Raw genomic sequence first — 20,053 nt, 5'->3', positions numbered from 1 at the left:
AAACTCCTTTTGTTAGGTTTTGCAATACAGATTTTTTAAATATTCAGAATCTCATTTTCACATTGCAATACAGTTTGAAAGTTATGAGAGAAAACTAAAGCACCATTTTAGAGGTTTCCTTCTTGAATGCAATTAAAACTGCTAATTATGGACTGAAAAAGATAAATCCTTTGCCTACACATGAAGAATCTGAAGGTTTCTGTTCTCAGGAAAGCCATATGCCCTGGCATGACTAAGTATGTCTATATTTATTTACTTTTAAAAATTAAAAGTGCCTGAAAAAGAATCTGATGAGAAATGATGAAAGTTGCAAAAACTCATGGGGAAAAAATGTATTTGGAGTCTCAAGATGGTCTTGATTTTATCCTGAGAATTTTCCATAGTAGTTTATATCTTTGTATCTCCAGAACTGTTGATTTCAAACAGCCCCTGCCCGACAGGCTGTGTAGGACACATGGATCCAGAAACCCAGTGGGAAAGCCAGTGCTACTCCAGAGCATTTGCGATTAAAAGAAACAAACAAACAAAAAAAAAAAAAAAAAACAAAAAAAAAAACAGCTCTTTTCTTTTCTAGGTGGTGCAGTGATGCTGCTGGTTTATGAATACACCTATTCATGGCTTCAGGAGAACTGGTGATTGCCTAGGAAGTGTTTTTCCCCCTTGAGATAATGGATATTTGCTATGCAGCACCATGAAGAAGAGAGACTATCGATCAGCCAGGTGTATAATTATGAAGGAGAAAACTATTCAAGAACAAAATCCATTTTAATACTTTAAAAATTATCTTTAGGCAACTTGAGAAGATAGTTTTGGCCATATAAATAAAACTATGAGAAGAAAAAATAATATGGAACAATGAGGTATTTAAACTGAATATAGAAAAATAGCATAAAATCATATATTTCATAAAAGAAATATAAACTTTGTTTCCGATGTTCCTCTTCACTGCTTCACAACAAAAATTCATTGTATTGATCAGTATTTTTCCTAAGAGGTCTATAAATGCTTAAACTATTGAAAATAAATGAAATTATTCAAAGAAAGACTGGGTTAAAAAAAGTTAAGCCAAATTTAAACAGTTTTTATAATGAATTAAATTATTCAGTAAACAATATTTAAAGAGCACAAGAAAAATGTTTTTAAAGTGCACTAAAATGACCTTTTGAATACTACGTTAAAATCTGTTGGTTTTCATTAGTAATTATGCACATCGCAGCTCTATTTTCCTATATCTACTTTATATCTCACAGTGTTGTAAGATAATAAACAGGTATTTTAAAACACTGTTTAAAACAGAATGTTAAAACACTGTTGGTTAAACATGTATTTTTAAATCATGATATCCAAAATCTCTTGTAACAAGTAGAAAACATGAAATAAATTTAAACTACTTTCCTTCACATCATTCTCTTGGAAGACGAGTTTTGTTGATGAGGTATTTTCATGTTGAATCACAAATTGGAAGCACTCCTTGGCCCTATTTGTGCCATCAGTATTTACATCCAAATACCTTTGTCCAGCTTGCTTACCTGTGCCATTTGAAGTAATAATGTATAGAACAGAACTGCATTTCCAGGATATTAGATTTAAACGACAGCTTCAGGTGTGAAGTCAGCTGTCTGCAGTATTAAAATATGTATGATGAAGGGAAAATTTCCGAAAAAGAAATACACTTAGCATTTCCAAGGATTACTATACCAACATGTACCACCAAAAATAGCTCCTTGGTCTTGATGTAATGAAACTTGATTTTTATGTCTGCATCCAGAAATGATGCTGATTCAGTAGCTAAAGTCAACCAAAATACCACAGTCCCCATGACACCTGTCCTAAATTACTGCTATGGGCTATTACTACTATGGGCGATTTCACTAAAGCATTTTGAAAATAAAAAGTAAAAGATAACATAGTAATTATTACTTTTTATTAATTTAGAGCATTTGAAGTATAAAAATAAAAGGCTTTTGACGTACTGTATATACATACATAGCCTTCTGTTGTACATCCTTTCCAACGTGTTTTTAAAATTTATATTTCAGTCCAATATTCAATAAGAGGGCCATTAAAAGACAAAATAAAAATGTTTTGAAAAGAGAAATAAGAATGTGTCTCGGTTGCACAACTGCATTCTGTCCTTACAGGTAGTTCTCTTGCATCCTATGAGAGCACTGCCTGTATAGAGGCCATGAAATTGTACCTTTAACCTCTCCATGTGGATGAGATAGAAAAGTATTTCTGAAGAGTACATTTGCCAGTTAAGCAACAATTTTACCGTCTATGAGATAGAGGAAATATGTCAGCATTAATCAATAATAATCTTTGAAAGCCCTTTAATCCATCCTATTTTCCTTCTCATATTTTAAAAAGTGGCTTTAAATCATAATTTGCTTTGAATAGCAAATTGTATCTGTTGTCTTTTAAAAAGAACAGGTCTCCATTTGAATTCACTGTTAAGACTTAGGGGGAGAAAACAAAACTTTGATACCATTAATATTAGATTTTTTAAAATACAAGAACCAGAAAAAATATATAAATAGCACAATAACAAGAAATTTCTTAATTTAGATAAAGAAAATAACATTATTTGCATGTCCACATAAGCAATTAATATTTTTTAAAGCCCCCTCACAGCACCTAAAATCATGTGATAAAGAATAGTTCTGTACCTTATGTCAGTTTTTCAGACAACAGGAGAGCCCCTGTATGGTATGGTTTTAAAGTCTCCACCAAAATATTGGATTGGATCTTTGTTCCATTCAGTTTATAGTCTATTTTCTCACCAGACTGGGAACTCCAGATGTCAATGGGAGTTTTACAAGATCAAAGGAAGACTACAGCCCTGAGAGTTCATCTGCTCCTTCTGCTTATTCTTCTCCTGAAGTTGTAATCCTCTGTTTGTATCACTGAATTTCAGTTGCTTTAGAAATAAATGCAGTTCAAAGCTCTCTAAGATATCTGCTGTTTGAAAAAAGCAGTCATTCTAACAAAACTTGTGTGTCAGAAATCTGCTTACTGTTTACATCCCAGTGATTTGAAAACCTAGTTAATCTAGCCATCTGAGTTTTAAATGAACCCATGAAACCAACGTGGTGGAACTGCATTGCCATGTAGACTGTGCACGGCACAGACAGGAAGAAATTAAAATCACCTAGGGAATCCATCTTCAACAACCATATCCAGTGAGGTGCTCTTTCAGTTATTGCACAGAATTATTACCAAAACACCTTCAATATACTAATTTTCCAACAGTTGAACTGTAGCAATGTCCTAAAAACATATTTTTAAGCCTATACTGCCAACCAGGAAGAACTTACTAAACAGAAGTGATTAAAAACTGTAGAATTTTGCCTCAGAAAATCATTTGTTTTAAAATTCAACACATACGCACATGCTCACACACATATACCCCACAGCTGTTATTAACATTAAAGTGAAAAAGAAATTGGTCTAGAAAGGTTTATGAGTTAAACTGTGTCCTGTAATTTCAGAAATGAATAAAGGGAATTTGTTAAAATTAAATAGCATTGTATTTCTAGTACCACCACCAGTTTACCTACATGTGAAACATGCTTCTGTACAACAATGTAAACTTCACAGCAAGCCATCGTTACATTCATTAGAGCAGAATTTTCCATTTTCTTTAAATTTCAACATAATTTTGGGCTGAGATTGCTGAACACACAGGTAAGCCAACAATAACAGTACAATTTAGTTTCACAGTGGTTTTCTTTAGACAAAGTTCGTTTTAAGTGTCTTTGCAAAACATTTCACATTAAACTTCAGTTTCTAAGTGACTTCCTTTAGAGCCTTCTTGCTCAGATACTTTCCACCCTCTTGTCTTTATATGCTTAGCATGTGTGTTGTTTGATTAGGTACAAAATGGAAGACTGGCTTGTTTTATCTGTTTTTTTGTGTCCTCTGCTGTAGAAAGAAAGTGTCCTTCATGAGACGTTGAAGCCTTCACTGCATACACAAAATTTGGGGGCAAATCCAGGTCCAGGAGCCAGAGCAGCCCATCACCAAACAGAGACAAAGACTTTCCAGAAAGTCACCTTTGCAAAAAAGAAAGAAAAAAAGAAGAGGGGATGGGGCTAAGGGGAGGGGAATATCTTAGGGAATGAAGACACAAATGCACATTCCAGAGTCCATATTTACAAACTAATAGAAAATATAAACATTATTGTATTTGGAACCAAGTCAAAACCAGGACGAGCTAGATTCAGATATTGCTTGGGTTCTACACATATTTTTCAACAAAATAAGTCATGTCTTAAAAATAAACAAAGGATCACTCAAACAAGTCAATTATTGATTGGTTTCCTAATGATGAATTAAAGCTTACTTGGTTTCCATATTTGATTAGAGGGTGTAGAATAATTATTTTCTATAAGTATTTTCCTTTATTGATTTTGCAAAATCTCAACAATTGCACATTTCAAAAGTTCAGGTTGATTTAGAATAAATATACACATGTGTGGTTTTACCAAAGACTAGTTTTAAAAGTTCCTTAAACCCTTTGAGGGGAGCAGGTCTCTTTGCTATGTTAAGACAGTATATAGGCAACACAAATGTCTCATTCAATTCTTATTGTTGCTCTTGTTTTTAAATCCTAAAGTCATGTCAGTTTTTCTGCAAGAGAAAAGTTGTGGCAAGAAATATGTAAGTGTCCTCAGCACAAAGGATGTGAGTCCGTACAGCCAGCTTTCAAGGCAGGAGGGTTGGAGGGCAGTAGGGGTGAGATGTGAGGCCTGGGAATCAGGGGAGGTACTGAGATGGGGAGACCCGGGTGAAGCTGCTGGAGACGTATTTTCCCATCAGAGTGCCGAAGCTGCGACAGAATGACTACCCTCTCTGGCTGCCTGCATTCCCTTGAATGCCAGCGATGCGGGAATGTCACAGTTGTGGGGAGACAGTGGGGTGCTGCCAGCATGTTGCCACCCATGTCCAGCAACGTAACCAGAAGGAGCAGCGCTGTAGGTCATGTAAGGCGACACTTGGGCTGGGGTAGGGTAAGGAGCCATGCTGGACGCTGACACAAAACTGCCCACAGCTGGGAGACCATTTGGTGCCTGAGAGGAGTAGAAAAGAAGTGAAAAATAATCACATTATAGTAGTGAACATTTTGCAGGTTCTTAGAAAGAAGCAGAACCTAAGTTTGAATAAGCCAACAATGCTCTGACTTTACTCTCCGATATATTTTTTTTAATTTGAGCTTTATAATGTTCTAAAGACATTCACAGTCTTGCCACTTAAACAAACATAATGGCAAGATATTACTCTTTCCACAAACACTTAGAGAAAGCTACAGCCAGAAAATTCACAGTATTTGCTCACGCTATTTGAAAGTAAAGGAAGGAGGTGCAGGGCGAGGAAATCAATGGCGATTAAATACTCAGAATCTATCCGGCTGTCCTCATTGCCTTTGTCAGCCTTCCCGGGACTTGAGTTTTGTTTGGCTCTTTTGTTGAGGCACTTGTGACAGGTCTGGTTGGTATAGCTTTCATTTTTAGTAAAGAAGGGCACAGACAGCAGGCTGTCATGTTAGAAATGCACAACAAACATGACCTTTGTTAAAGAAAATGTAGACCATATTTTAAGACATCATATTGAAAATGCTCATTGGGCAAAGGACATACAAAAATCAGGCGCTTTGTCTTACAAGGGTTTTTAAATGAATATTGCATGTACTTTTTCCAGGATGGTTTTATCAGAAAGGAAACTGTCTTTCCCCATATAAAAAACTGCATATGCCTGGTTTTGAAAGTGGAAATTTTGCTTGCAAACTTTTTGGGCCCTGTGATGTGAGTTTTTAAAAGCCATGTGGATAAATCTCTTGAAGTGAATTTAGAAGTTAAAAATCTTTGTTTGCAAACATGATGCAGCAGTCCTGACAGGCGAGCCTGCCTAGAAACCAATGCTCTCTTGGCATCCAATGAATTATTGTTGGTATCGTTACTATTAACAACACTAAAAACACTCTAATTTTTAATCCTGATTCTGGCATGAACACTGGGCATCCTTCTTCAAGTAGTCTAATTTTTCCCCTCAATTTTTATACTATGTAGAAATAAAGAGTAGATCCTATGTCCTCATAGAGAAATGGATGAATTATCATTTAACGTATTTCCTACTGAAAATATCATGTAAATACTAGAATTTTATTAGGAAAATTGATTTAATCCTTAGAATTATGTTAATCAGGTGTATGTTAGCTAGATACTTTTTCCTGTTCAATTGAAACACAGGGGTTATCTTCTAATTTAATTTATTTGGGTTATTGTTTTCAATTCTACATCTATGAGAATGCAATGGTGGGGTGTCAAAAGCTATTTTCTCAATGCAGAGTGGATGGATATGTACACAGAATAGAATATATACATGGGTATGACTTAACATTGCTCATGGATTTCTGACAAAATAAGACAAATGTTAGAGGGCTTAGCCTTGTGTCTTTGGTCTACAAGAACATACACCTTGTGCTATGTTTTTCAATGTTGGTTCTTTGAAAATGGGGAAAGAGAAAGAAAGCTAAAGTTTCTTAAATATGTTCTATGTCCCAGGCACCAAGAACTATCCAACATATTTTACTGAATCACGAGGATTAATGAATTATATAGTTCATTATAAATGATTGAGTTTATCATAATTACAAGATAAAGTGTCACGAATACAACACAATGTTCAACTGTATTTTAAGGGTCCCAGAGAAGATGATGCTGTATTTTTTAAATAAACTACTTCATATAACTGTTGAATATAAATGAAATCTTATCCTCTTTTTATACAAGGATTTAGACTAAGAGGTTTAGCCATATACCCTCAACCAATTGGCAAGTCAGTAGTCATGTATTAAAAGAATTAATCACCCCTGCCCGATGCAGAGTCTTCTGTAGCATATCATACTGTTTTTCCTGGACACTTAATAGGTAGATGCAATTTAATTTCAAACTAGAGCATCCTTTGAGATAACATCTGGTAACAAATCCTTTTCTCTCCTAGAACCTGATTCTCATTGTTACCCTCAACTGTTTCTTAGCTTCTAAAAAAAAAAAAAATTTCTTCCACTTTTTGAGAATGGCTAATTATGTCTCAAAGGAGGCATACTTTAAGAGGCTCTCAGGAGATGGGTATCAAGATAAAGAACTATCAAATTGCAGGGGAAAAAATTTAGTTTTGCATAGAGATTATAGTTTTAATCATTTTTATTTAGAATTATCCCAATAATCTATGATAAATAAATTTGAAAAGAGAAATCCAATTCAGCTATGGAAAGATGTTCACATCTGTATGTGGTATTAGTTAATACTTTAATTCCCAGCATTAACTAATATTTTATACTACTGATGCCCATGTGAACTAAGAATAATGAAATAAGAATGCTAACATTAAAATTACTTCTAAAATAATAAAAAGTCTTTGGCCAACATCATACAGGGACATAAGGTTAAAAGATTTAATATTATACATGGGAGAAACAATGTTCTAGTTAGCAGAACATAACTGTTGGTGAGTTCTATTTTCCCTCACAGCTAAATTTTTCCTTTTTTCTTTGTATTTGACCTATCATTCAAAATTACAGTCCTCTCTGAAATCCTTGCTTAGTCATCTTCCCTTTTCTTACACCTTTGCCCTTGGAACTATTGCTCGTTGATGTGCCCCCATTTACTTGGACTCTTGAGTTGTTTTGTTGCAATGTCTACAATCCCCTTACATGGACCTACTTCTTTTTGCCCAGAGATGTTTCCCCTGGAAGATGGCCTTCAAAGACATGCTGCATTGAACTTTTATCTTAAGTAATGCTCCTGGAATTTAGGGGGAGGCAGGACATTGGATTTAGGCCTATATTACCTTCTAGTGCCTTGTTTATTCCATGATTACATTCATTTATCAAGCGTAAAAATATGACTAATTTTTTCCATATTTGTCCAATTTCTCATACTTAAACTTGCTTTGTGCCATTATTCTTAGTATTAAATATTTCAAAGTTCTCTAAAATCCACAATATTTACTTAGTATCATTTTAGTGATGCAATCCCCTTTGTACTGCAGAAAGACAGGGTAGGAAGAGAAGCTCGGAGAAGGTTGATTTCATCTCAGAAAAAAGCGGCCAGGTGTGGTGGCTCACACCTGTAATCCCAGCACTTTGGGAGGCTGAGGTGGGCAGATGGCCTGAGGTCAGGAGTTCAAGACCACCCTGCCCAGCATAGTGAAACCTTGTGTCTACTAAAAATACAAAAATTAGCCAGGCATGGTGGCAGGCTGCTGTAATCCCAGCGACTCAGGAGGCTGAGGCAGGAGAATCGCTTGAACCTGGAAGGTGAAGTTTACAGCAGTGAGCAGAGATTGTGCCATTGCACTCCAGCCTGGGCAACAAGAGAGAGACAAAGTCTCAAAAAAAAAAAGGAAAGAAGAGAGGCTAACATGTTTGCTTTAAAAAAAAAAAAAAAGAAAGAAAAAAGAAATCTTTAAACTTAAACAGCATAAAAATAGCTCTTAGTTTTCTCTCAGGTTAAATTATGAACTAGCTTGGGGGTCTAAAGAGTTTTGTCTTAATTTTACTTTTTACTTTCGAAGTTCAGATTTATATATTTAGGGGGGAGAAAGCAAATAAGTGTGCTTTAAAATTTACCTGCCTCCTGCCACCTTCACTGTTTATTCATTTTAGTGACTCAATAAACACATCAATTTTCTCACTATTAATTTTGACACATGTCATTAGTAAAAGATATAAATCTCTACTGGGTCAAGTAATTGTTATTTATGAAGCAATCACTGAAAGAGTAAAATTTTCCACCGCAAAGGAAAACAACTACAGGTAGCATGGATGTTTGTTTATTCTTTCCAGTAAAAGAGTACATGACTTAAACGTCCCAAATCTGTTTAATGTTTTCAGTGAAGGGCATGTAATTAATCTGAAAAGCTAGTTAGGTCAAGTAGAGACTACCAAATGTATACAATAAATAAAGTGGAGCAAACATGCTAAATTACTCTATTTAATTGGATTGTAAATATGATTTATAAATCAACCAACATATGGAATCCCCAGGGAAGAGTAAACAAATTTTCCATATGAAACCCCGGCAATGGGCATGTAATGGAAATCTCATTTTTGAAAATGACTTTACCTAAATATTCCATAAATAAGACTTCAATCCATCAACTCCTTTCTCATGTGGATCTTCCATGAAAGGCATGAGAATTCTTTCCCCTGAAAGAACTGTGCAAGGGTGCTCTCTATAGCAAACTATCTTCTACCTAAATTTGAGAAGGATATTTACTAATACAAAGCAAAATAAACTAAATAGCATACCCTGGAAAAAGTAAGTTACTTGCTTTGTTTAATACTTTTAAGAAAAGACAGACTTTATCACACTGACATTAAAGGAAATCATCTAGAAAAAATTTATAAGACGCAATATAGTTCTAGTTAAGGTCATCACAGAAGAATGGAAGTACAAGTTTTCATTTCACTTGTTCTGAAATGTTCAAAATGCAAATTTACCAGTTTTTTAAAGTAACATTAGTGACTATGTTGAGGAACTGTATTGGCAGAGGGCTAGATTGCAAACTGTTTGAGGACAGGGACTTGCCTTAATCATCTTGTATCCCCACAAAACAGGATACATCATAAGCATTCCACAACCATATGTATACTTAAGTTAGTATAGGTTTGAGCAAAAGATGTGACACTCTGGCTTAAAAAACAAAGCAAAAAGGTAGGCACTGTTTATCACAGAACAAGGGTTACACTCTAAGCAAGCAACATGAGTAAGCCTGTTGAAAAAAGTAAACAGAAGTTCTAACCTAGCCATTTTATTATTTGATTTATTGCTATTCTATTTATCCTCCCTCCTCCAGAAAATGAAAATACATTAGTATCAAAACACCTATGACCACCGTAAAACTGGTATGGCAATTAGAGGTTATAGACCATTATTGAAATTCTGGGAATTGTCTACTCTACATTTTTTATTGTGAAGATAAATGCAAATAACAGTGCCAGGTTCTCTACCCACAATCTGCTTTCACTGATGAGTTCAACCTGATCCTCCCCTTATGATAAAATGAGTTTACCTTGGCTTTATGATAAAGTAGATTTAGCCACAAACAGAGATGTGCTTCACCCAGAATTTCAACCTCAATATCATAAGCAAGAACAAGTTTTGGATCTGAAAATAATCAAGATTTTCTCTTTTTTTTGGTGAATCATTTTTATGACTGTCATTCTTCCCTTTTCAATTCATTACACAATGACCTAGTAAAACATTTCTGACAAAATGAAATGATGGTTATAAATGTGGTTTCAACATTCATCCAACAAGATCTCAATTATGTTTATCATATTGTAGATCTAAATTTCTCTAGGAAATGGAAAGTTACTATTTAAAAGCTTTACTAAATTTTATAATTTTTCAAGAGATCATTAAAATTGACATGGCCTTGAAAAATTTTCAATTACCTTTCCCTGCCATTTTATACAACACATTTTACTGATACATAATCATTAATTTTATTTTGAAATATTTCTTGTTAAAATATAACCAGGTCAAAGAATGTTTTTCATAAAAGATAACAAACATTATAAATTTCAAAGACACTCTGTTGGCATTTGCCTAAGATTTCATTCTCTATAACTTATAAATTATTTATAAAAATTAACTTTAATATGAAGAAAAATTTAGTTCAATATCTTTTATATCTTCCTGAGAACAGTAAATCCATGAGGACAGCCAGTTTTTAAAATAGTATACTAGAAAATCACATTCAGGATTCTGGAAGACTATCTTCACTTCAAATAACATGTACAAGTAAATGCTTCATAAGAATTTCAGATTATGTCTTTAAATTCAACTATTTTCACAACTTAATTCTGAACTTTTTAAAAGTTCAAGTATTTATAGAATCTTGAACTTCTCAAGATTTGTAGCTGACATCTCAAGTTGTAGCTAGTGTTATATTAAACTTGTCAACATCTGCAACCCCAAAATGAAGATACCCAAAGCTTATAAATCTGTCACTCCAATTAGAGTATCAGAAATACAATGTATTTTTCCTGAGAAAGTATGCTCATTTGTAGAAAATTTTTCAAGAACTATACAATTATTTATATCTAGTTTGAATAAAATGAGTCGTTAATTCACTAAATACTTCCTAAAAGGGCAAATGTATTCCAGCCCCTGTGATTCTCTATATAAGGTTGTTTTGGCCATTCCAATTGTATTCCATTGGAGTTTTATGCTTTCAACAGAAGAGAACCCAACCTGCCATCAGCAACCAGAGAACATTGTTGCCATTCAGAAGTAAATGAGATTAAGGACTTTTAGCCTCAATATTAACTGTGGGTTTAAAAAAGCCAAAATAAATATTCTATCCTCAGAGACAATAAGGACTTCTGAATGGCACTGCAAAATATTAATCACAATGTAATATTAAGACAAGTTTGAATATTCTAAACTAAATTTTCAAAGACAAAAGATAGGTGTGCGCATAGCTGAAATGTGCATACCGTTTTCATTACTAGGAATCAGGGCATCTGTCTTTACAGCTAAGCTGAAAATAGAAACTCTATGGTAATCAATAGTATCCATACTTAGTTGCACAGTTTAGCCCTTTGGTAATTCTCCAGGTGTCCTCAGGAAAAATATGCTTTAAATCTTTACTATGATTCTGAATTCTCAATTTCCTTCTTTATATAATAAAATTAAACTAGTATCATATAATATCACATTATTTAATAACAATCACAAATGCCCTGAAAGAGGGAAAATTTTTAAAGCTTTTATTTGGCCAAAGACATTCAAGATGTTGCCTGAGTTTACATTTTGGTTGAAATATGCTGACACCATTTTGAAAAATAACTTTTAAACTAAATCTGCCCTTTAAATATTGGTAAGAGAAATGCACATATATGTGCAACACTTTACCTCTGTGTCTTTATAAACAAGTATTAATGTGTAATTTAAGCCTACATGAAATCAATGTCTGAAGTCCAAAACTCAGAAAAAATGACACAGCAGAAATTTATGTGCCTACTTAGTACCTCTTCAGCATTAAGCACTATTTTGATAATTATCTTAGAGTAGCCGCTGACTTATATTATTCTTAGAAACTCCAGGTTTTGACATTTTACATCATTTGAATTATCTAACTATTAAAATACATAGCAATGCAGAAGATTAGCATATTGCAATTAAGAACTCTGCAAGTGTAAATTTGATATAATTTTTTTTATTCTGGAAAAAATAACATTAAGTATTTAGAGCAATATTTGGCTACTTATTTCTTTAAATTATATTCTTTTATAAATGTGATAACAGTGATTTAAAATTTAGTATATAAAATATCTATTTTTAATCAGAATATCAATTGTTCAAAACTTCAAAATATTTATTTTAAATAATTTGTCAGTTTAGTTTTGAAGTGTATTATAAATTAAGCATTCCCAAACAAGTTTAAATGCCAGATCTATAATTGAAGGAAGTGAAAATAAAAATAACTGGCTAGGTGCAGTGGCTCACACCTGTAATCCCAGTACTTTGGGAAGCCGAGGTGGGAAGATCATGAGGTCAGGAGATCAAGACTATCCTGGCCAACATGGTGAAATCCTGTCTCTACTAAAAATACAAAAATTAGCTGGGCATGGCAGTGCATATCTATAATCTCAGCTACTCTGGAGGCTGAGGCAGGAGAATCGCTTGAACCCGGGAGGCAGAAGTTGCAGTGAGCCAGGATCAGGCCACTGCACTCCAGCCTGGAGACAAAGCTAGACTCTGTCTCTAAATAAAGAAATAAAGTTTTTTTTTTATTATGACTGCTTGATATATAAACTGGGTTCATCAATGACACGTGGGAGTTAGAAAGGTTTTCAACTCTATACTTCAAAACGTTATTCCAATAAATGATGACCTAATAAAAAGTACTGAGTGCCTATTAAATGCTTGCTTCTATGATAGGCGCTTTATATACACTCTTTCTATTGTTTGTAACAAAGTCCCTTGAAGCTTTTTGACTATGGGTTCTCTGAACAAGGTATACTCTGTTAAATATTACTTGCTTTTACAAGTCTCTCTGTAACTGCCACTTAGAATCACAGGTATATACTTAATAAATGCTTAATAAATAGTAAGTGCTTAATACTTAATAAATGTTTACTATGTGCCATATGGTTGCATTATCTCATTGAATACCCATAACATCTCTTGCGGTTGGTAGTATCATTTCCCTGTTTTAAAGATGAAGAAATAGAAACTCTAAAAAATTAAATATTTTACTAAGAAGTCATACAGCCAGAGATCGGAGGTCCTAACCATTGTACTATTCTGCCTTTCCTTTGTAAATTGCAAGTTAAGGGTGGCTCCTATAGTAAAAGAAAATGACAAACTTCCTTATCATTTCCCATTGGCATTCTTTACAGAAGAAACAGACTCAGGAAAAGGGCTCTCTTTCCTTGCTGCCATTTTCTGTGCTATTTGCTATTGGAGAGCCACTAACGTAGTCTGATTCGGCTTCAATGAATAAGAGAAGGAAGAGGACATGGAAATGAGATTTGTTACAGAAAATAACGACTAGGATTTTTTTCCATGTGAATAAGAGGAACACGTTCCACTTAATTTTTAAAAGCTGATTTTGATAAGAAAACTTTAAAAAATTTAAGACTTCAAAATAATAAAACGAAAACTGAATAGCTTGAAGTTTTGGAATTAGAGTTTGGGATTAAGAAATTTGCAAACCTACTGAGGTCTGCTGGGGAAACCTTACACTGCCTTAAGGTCAGGTTTTTGAGAGTTTTGAACTCTTGACTCCAGGGTGGTGATGAATTTAGACTTAAATCTGGAGCTTTTGTTGCGGTGATTCCTTAGCTTTTCTCGGGGGAAAAGAAAACACCGGTGTTTTAAATTTTCCTTTGGCGACTTGAGGGAGGGACGGAGGGAAAGAAAAATTAAACGGTCCACAACCAGCCCGTATAATTTGAGGTTTTCTCACTAACTTCCTTGGGAGATTACGATGTGACCTTTAGTCGAGAAAACGGTAGCTTTGTTACGCTTATCTGGGTGCCCCTCTTCGCAGGACGAGCCTCGGGGGTTTGTCCGAGAGCTGCGGGAGCGAAAGTCCGAGCGCGAGGACCCCACGGCCGCCGCCGCACCGCAGGGCCGAGACCCGGGGCGGGCGTCCGGCGGGCTTGGAGGCGCGGCTCCGAGGCCCCAGGGTTGCTCCGCCCGGCCCTTCGGAAGCGCCTTCTTTGGTTAACTCTACCCCCAATACGAGTCGCTTCGGGAGCCGCCTCCCCAAGACCCCAGAGACCGAAAGGCCTGGAGGCGCTTCCCAGAGCCGCTCCCCGGGGAGCCGCCGCCCCAGACCCCAGCGCCCTGGCGAGCGCTCCCGGTCCCTGGCGGGGGTCGAGGCCCCAGCTCCGCCTACGAAGGCCCGGGCCTCTGTTTCCACCCAAACCACGGAGGATCTGGCTCGTAGCAGCAAATGGGCGCCGGCCTGGGCTTTTTCCCCGGAGGCTCAGAAACAGACCCGAGTCTTCTTATCGCCTAAATCCCCGGCGCCACGCGGTCCACCTGGCCGGGCCCTCGCCTCCTCACCTGACCGTACTTGGTTTCCTGCTCCAGGGCTCCCTTCTCCAGCCCGTTCACCGCGTGCGGGGCGGCGGCGGGGAAGTTGCTTCGGCCCAGGCTGCTCCACTCCTCCACCTTGGGGCTGTGGTAGGGGGAGCTGTCGCTCACTGCTGGAGAGGAAGAGAAGGTGTCAGGCCGGAGGCCCAGCCCGTACGCCCCGCTCAAGAAACGGGACCCAAATCCGCGACGAGAGGGCTCGAGGGCTCAGACCTTGGGTCGGCCCCCTGCCCTCGGCCTCCCGAGGGCGCTGGGCCCAGCCGCGACCTCCGTCCGGTGCTTCCAGCCCAGGGCCTGGTGAAGCTTTACTCGCCTGAGTGCAGGCCTTTCCGAATTCTCTGACCCACGCCTGAGGGAGGATATTTTTTTCTTTTTCAACTGGTCTTTGATTTCCCTCCCCTCCTCCGCTCTCCCAGGGCAAAGGAGTGGAAGAAACCCAAATCAGGAAACTCTTAAGGGCTGCGCGCGCCCGCCCGTTCTCTACCTCCTCAGTCTTAATAACCCAATGCTGACTGGGGGTTGACAACGTTTTGGGACTGGAGCTGGCTAAAAAGAAAGGCGCCTGACCTAAGGGTGCCTGCACTGGTGCTCACTGCACTGTGGGGGTCTGGCACTTGCGTCAATAGAGAACAAAAAGACCTGCAAAGTCCTTTGCAAACAAATAACTAAATGATTCCCACAATGCAGTGCAAAAGATACGTTCACAGATTTCTGCTTTGTATGTGCATAGGACTCCCCTTGATACTCTACCTCACATTACATATGTGAGAAGTGTATATGACTTAAATCTCGCAGTTACTCTACATGTCATGGGTGTCAGTGGCAGGGTTACCCTAAAAGAGTTTAAAATATATATATACAAGAAAGAAAATAAAATAGGTTAAGAAAATGAAAGTAGAATTAAGTGTTAAGGTGTAATGCCATCAGTTATTTCTGTTCTTGTTGGAGATGCAAAGAAAATTGTATGGCGTGATTACTATGATACTTAGAATCGTGCATATTGAATCACTGCCATTTTTCAGTGACCAGGTATAGTTTCAAAGAGATTTGTGAAGGCTACAAACAAAGTATTTTTGTCTTTGGGTCCTATGGGTGAAGGATGGAAGTTTGACAAAGCCATTGTAACTTGATTTTAAACACTTCCATGTGACACAGTGCCTTAAGAGAGTGATCATTTTTGTAGAAATCATCATTTTATAGTCAGGAACTTGTCGGAATCTGGGTTGTTTCAAGTTGGCATCGAACATCACAACAATATCTATAAGGAAGAGTTGCTCCTTTCCATTCTCCAATACTTTCCCAGCTGACATTCGCTCTGATGGGAGAATCCCCAGGCAGGAAAAGTTTTCTTTTCAACTCTGTCAGCCTTTTTTTCACTATGTCTCCTCCTCTACCACCCCCAAGAATTAGACTGAGTCCCATTTGCACCAGAAAACTGTGTTTTGGTCCAGAACTGCCTGTCTGTCTTTGCCTTCCCAGACAAAAGGCAGTCGGTGGGCACAAGCCTGAAGTTATCTTAAGAAATTGAGATCCCCCTGCGAGCCCCCATTTCTGCTGATCTCACACTTTCCCATGAACAGGGGCTTCCTTTAAATGTCAGTGAGGTCAGTTTATCCTATAAATCAAGGGCAAACTCTCCAACTACGGCTCCAAGTAGCTCCAAATAAGACAAAACTGGGCTCTTGTAAACTTGCAGTCAGAAAACAAGATGATGAGAAATCAGAGCTCTGCTTTAATTACTTAAAAAGATAATTGTGTCAATGTGGTGGCAACCAAGAAAGGCAGGAAATAATTAAAGGAACTATTTCCCTCTTTCCTATTTAATTTTTCCCCTACACTTTTAAAACTTTAGGCTGAGAAATTAAGAAAGTGGACTATCTACACATTATTTAAATTCTGCATCTAGGGCATTTAGACTTTATTTTCTCCCTACCAAGAAGTTAATGCAAACAAAACAAAACAAAACAAAACAAACTCAGTAAAAGAAAACAAACAGGTCTCCTGCTGAAGCCGGACTGGGCAAGAGGGCTTGGGGAATCCTGACTAGGCAGAAAGGACGCTTAGGACTAGGCAAGGTCAGGGGTGAGAAAGGAAAGAACAGTGGGGTGGCACTGCTGAAAACGTGCAGGAACTAGATAGATATCCACTTGCATTCTCGGGGACCCGGGAACCCCAGAGGAAAGCGGAAAGCTCGGGTTAAACGGAAAAGAACAGTAAACGGACGGCATGGATTCTCCTGCATTTTATTTCCACCACTGCAGATGCCACTTCCCCTCCTAAGATACATACTGTGAAGTCTCTTAAGGTAAAAAGTGAATGGGGAGGGAGGGAGGGAGGGAGGGAGGGAGAGAGAGAGAGAGAGAGAGAGAGAGAGAGAGAGAGAGAGAGAGAGAGAGAGAGAGAGAGAGAGAATATGACCTCGTCTGGGAATGAGTTAGTAGTAGTAACTTCGGGACCTCCATTTCCGAGGAAAATGAAGTGAAGCATAAGAACGAAACCAATTAGTTGACATTTGAACTTCCTGCCGGAGCAAATTTGGCCTGATTGCCAGAATCAGAGAAGAATACTTCAATTTCCACCGCGTGCTGGACTCCTGCCGGTCGTCTGTGATCCCCAAGCAAGCTGCTCTGCCTGCAGCGGCATCTGCAGCCGGCAGCCCCGAGCAGGATCGGGCCTCCCGGGCTGCGCCCCAAGTCCGGCCCGGCCGCTCTCTCCAAGTGAGCAAGCCGGGCTAAGGCCGCCTAGGCTCGAGAGGCGGGGGAGGGTGGAAAATGCGAACCATGTGTTGGGGATGGGGGGATGTTATGGGTCTGGTAGTTTGAGATGAGGCAGGAGACTGTGTGTGGCAAGGAAACCAGGGGCATGCGTTTCAAGTTAATGAGATCAGGACACCCCCTAGGAAGACTCCTTACGTTTCCAAAGGAAAAAGCCTCAGGTGATGGGAAAGACACGGTCCCGGAGGCCGCAGATAGTGGGACCTCCGCGGGAGTGCGGAGGCAGATGCTGCACATCCACATGCCCTGTCTCTGAGCCCCTACCTTGGTCGGTGATGGAGCGGATGCCCAGGATGTCAGTGACGGAGTGCGAAGAGGGCCAGGTGCGCGGCATGGCCACCGAACCGGGAATGGCCGGCACCCCGGGTGGTGTGGGCACCTTGGCGGCCGCCGCCGTGATAGGGCTGGGGTATGAGTAGATGTGATTGTAGGGCAGCGCTGGCTGCGGTGCCGGCTGGTGCTGCTTGTATGAGTCGTAATGACCCTGCTGGGCCAAGTTGCCGATCTTGTTGCGCAGAATGCGGCTGATGGAGCTCACGGAGGGCACGTTGTACTTGTCGCACACACCGTCCGCCAGCAAGCGGTCCCGGATCTCCCAGGCGAAGATGCCAGGGTCCCTCTGCTTGTAGGTCCGGATGTGTTTCACCACGGTGGGGGTAGTGACCCGGGGCTTGCTGCCCCCGATGGCTCCTGGCAAAATCGAGCCTGTCTCGTTATAGCGCGCCAGGATCTTGCTGACACAGCCGTGCGAGACCCGTAGCTGGCGGCTGATGTCACACGGTCGGATGCCCAGTTGGGCCAGTTCCACGATGCGAAGCCGGATGGCGTTGGGCAGCGGCCTCCCGTTCACAAACACTCCTCCCAGCTGGTTCACCTCCCCGAAAGCTGGCTCTAAAAAACGAACACACAGCGCGCGAGGACGCGCACCCGCTGCTTGGGACAGCCGCCTGCCACTGGGCCTCCCTGCGGGTCCGGGGACTGCGCGAACGCACCCGTCCTGTACTAACGACAGCGGCTGTCCCCAAGCCAAACCGTCCCTGAACAAAGCCGAACGGCCCCAACCGTCACGGTCCAATTGGACCCCCTTCCTCATTCCTGCGGTGCCAGAGGCCTCTACAGCAAAGTAAAGTGGTGAGACGCAGGGCCTCTCCGAGCGTTCAAAAGTCTCCCGAAGCAGGACGGGAAATCGGTCTTGATGCCTAAACACACTGCTTCTCGCCTGCTCCTCACTAAAGCTCTTGGGCCACTACCTCTTTACTCATCCCATCCCCAGCGTTCCTCCTGGAGACCGGGCAGTTAAACAAAGTCTAGGAGAAGCTAGAGGTGCTTTTTTTTCCTCCTGTTTTGTTTGCGTGTATGCGCGCGTGTGAAGCAAAACTTTGTTTGCTACTGGGGCTGCGGGGCTTGCTGGTGCCATAGTTCCCTTCTCTTAAAATCAGAAAATGGCATCAATAGCCAGCCAGTAGCCAGCGTTCACATTGAACTGCTGTGCGCCGCTGACCCTTAGCGTGTTCCTACAACTTGTAGGAACACGAGCAAAGTCAATAGAGAATGTGAGCGCTTAGGGGCGCGCGCCCTCGCGCTCCCTCCCTCCCTCCCTCTCCCGCTCGCTCCCTCCCTCCCTTCGCGGCTCCGACGGTCTTCCACCGCCACTCACCCATTGCTCCGAGCAGTACACCAACCCGGCCCCAGTTCCGCGCAACCAAACAGAAACTTTCCGCACTGCCTCAATGGCCCGGCCTGTTGCTACCCCGGGCCGCCGGCGCCTCCGCTTCTTCCCAGGAGGAGGAGGCGAGAGTGCAAAAGGAAGAAGTAAAAGGAAGTCTGTGCCCCGATGAAAGAGGCTTGAGTTCTGCATTTCAATCTAAGCAGCAACGTGGGCTGGGCTGCGCAGGGCCGGGCGGCTCCGTCTATCACTCACTGGGGACACGCCCTCAAAGAGGCGGGCCCGAGGGCAAGCTGCGTGGTGATTGGTGCCGGCCGGTGAGCGACAGGGAGGTCCAGGAAACTCCTTCCGCTGTCTCTTTCAGGCTAGCTCCCCACCTGGGTGACTAAATACAACGAAAATGTGTTTGACATCTTCCCAGAAGCGACATAAAAAGACAGCAAAATCAGGCTGGTAAAATGCTGAACAAACAAATGAAAGAGTCTTGTCTGAGTATGAATGATTCGAAGGGATACGGGAGCCGAGGAGACTTCCTCGGGGGAAAGATGGACTTCTCAGAATTGAAGTTAAGACCCTAAGTGGGAGGCGGGCGCCACGGTGCACGGGGGTGGAGGAGTTGCCTTAGCAAAATCTGTCGAGAGGGCCACCGGAGAGAATCTGTGTTACCTGCCGATGCTACCTAACTTCAATCCATGCCAGGTGGCGAGAGCTCAGGTGTGAGAAGGTAGGCCCGCCAGAGAAACCGGGAGGTTACGGGGAGCCCGAGCCACAGGTGGGGGCCACTGTTAAGGCCAGGGAGGCTCCTCCTACCGCCAGTTTCCCGTGGCAGCCCACCCCCCAGGTGGACCGGCCAACCACTAGCCACGCAGGCTCGAGGTGAGGCCACGCCGTGTGCCGGGAACTGAACCACAGGAGGCTAACGCGAGCGCACTGCCCCAAGTCCACTGATTGCCAGTGCCTGGGGCACTCACTACGGAGCCCAAGGCTCTGCCACA

The 20,053-nt window shown here is 40.5% G+C and overlaps 2 protein-coding genes across 7 annotated transcripts in view; one reads left to right on the top strand and one right to left on the bottom strand.

The window, feature by feature from the left end:
• The window catches only part of SLC25A21 (solute carrier family 25 member 21), a 512,298-nt gene extending 508,293 nt beyond the window's left edge, over window positions 1-4,005 (top strand). For 4 of the 6 annotated variants that reach the window (XM_010334934.3, XM_074393419.1, XM_074393422.1 and 1 more), the window contains one exon: window positions 575-3,374. In XM_010334934.3, coding sequence (XP_010333236.1) covers window positions 575-636 — 62 coding nt within the window. In that variant the 3' untranslated portion in view covers window positions 637-3,374. Of the gene's footprint in view, window positions 1-574; window positions 3,428-3,927 lie in introns of those variants that run through there. The other 2 variants (XM_074393420.1, XM_003924193.4) reach the window with 2 other exon arrangements.
• An 809-nt stretch (window positions 4,006-4,814) lies between these two features.
• On the bottom strand, window positions 4,815-18,946 carry PAX9 (paired box 9). Its single transcript, XM_074393423.1, has 3 exons — window positions 17,657-18,946; window positions 14,589-14,731; window positions 4,815-5,069 (listed from the first exon to the last, which is right to left on the bottom strand). The coding sequence occupies exons 1-3, from the start codon at window positions 18,483-18,485 to the stop codon at window positions 4,815-4,817; spliced, it is 1,227 nt and encodes a 408-aa protein (XP_074249524.1). The 5' UTR covers window positions 18,486-18,946.
• Window positions 18,947-20,053: the final 1,107 nt, after the last annotated feature.

This window comes from Saimiri boliviensis, chromosome 2, assembly GCF_048565385.1.
Source record: "Saimiri boliviensis isolate mSaiBol1 chromosome 2, mSaiBol1.pri, whole genome shotgun sequence".
Lineage (NCBI taxonomy): Eukaryota > Metazoa > Chordata > Mammalia > Primates > Cebidae > Saimiri > Saimiri boliviensis.
The sequence above is the reverse complement of the archived record's forward strand: the minus strand, read 5'-3'. Positions and strand labels throughout refer to the sequence as shown.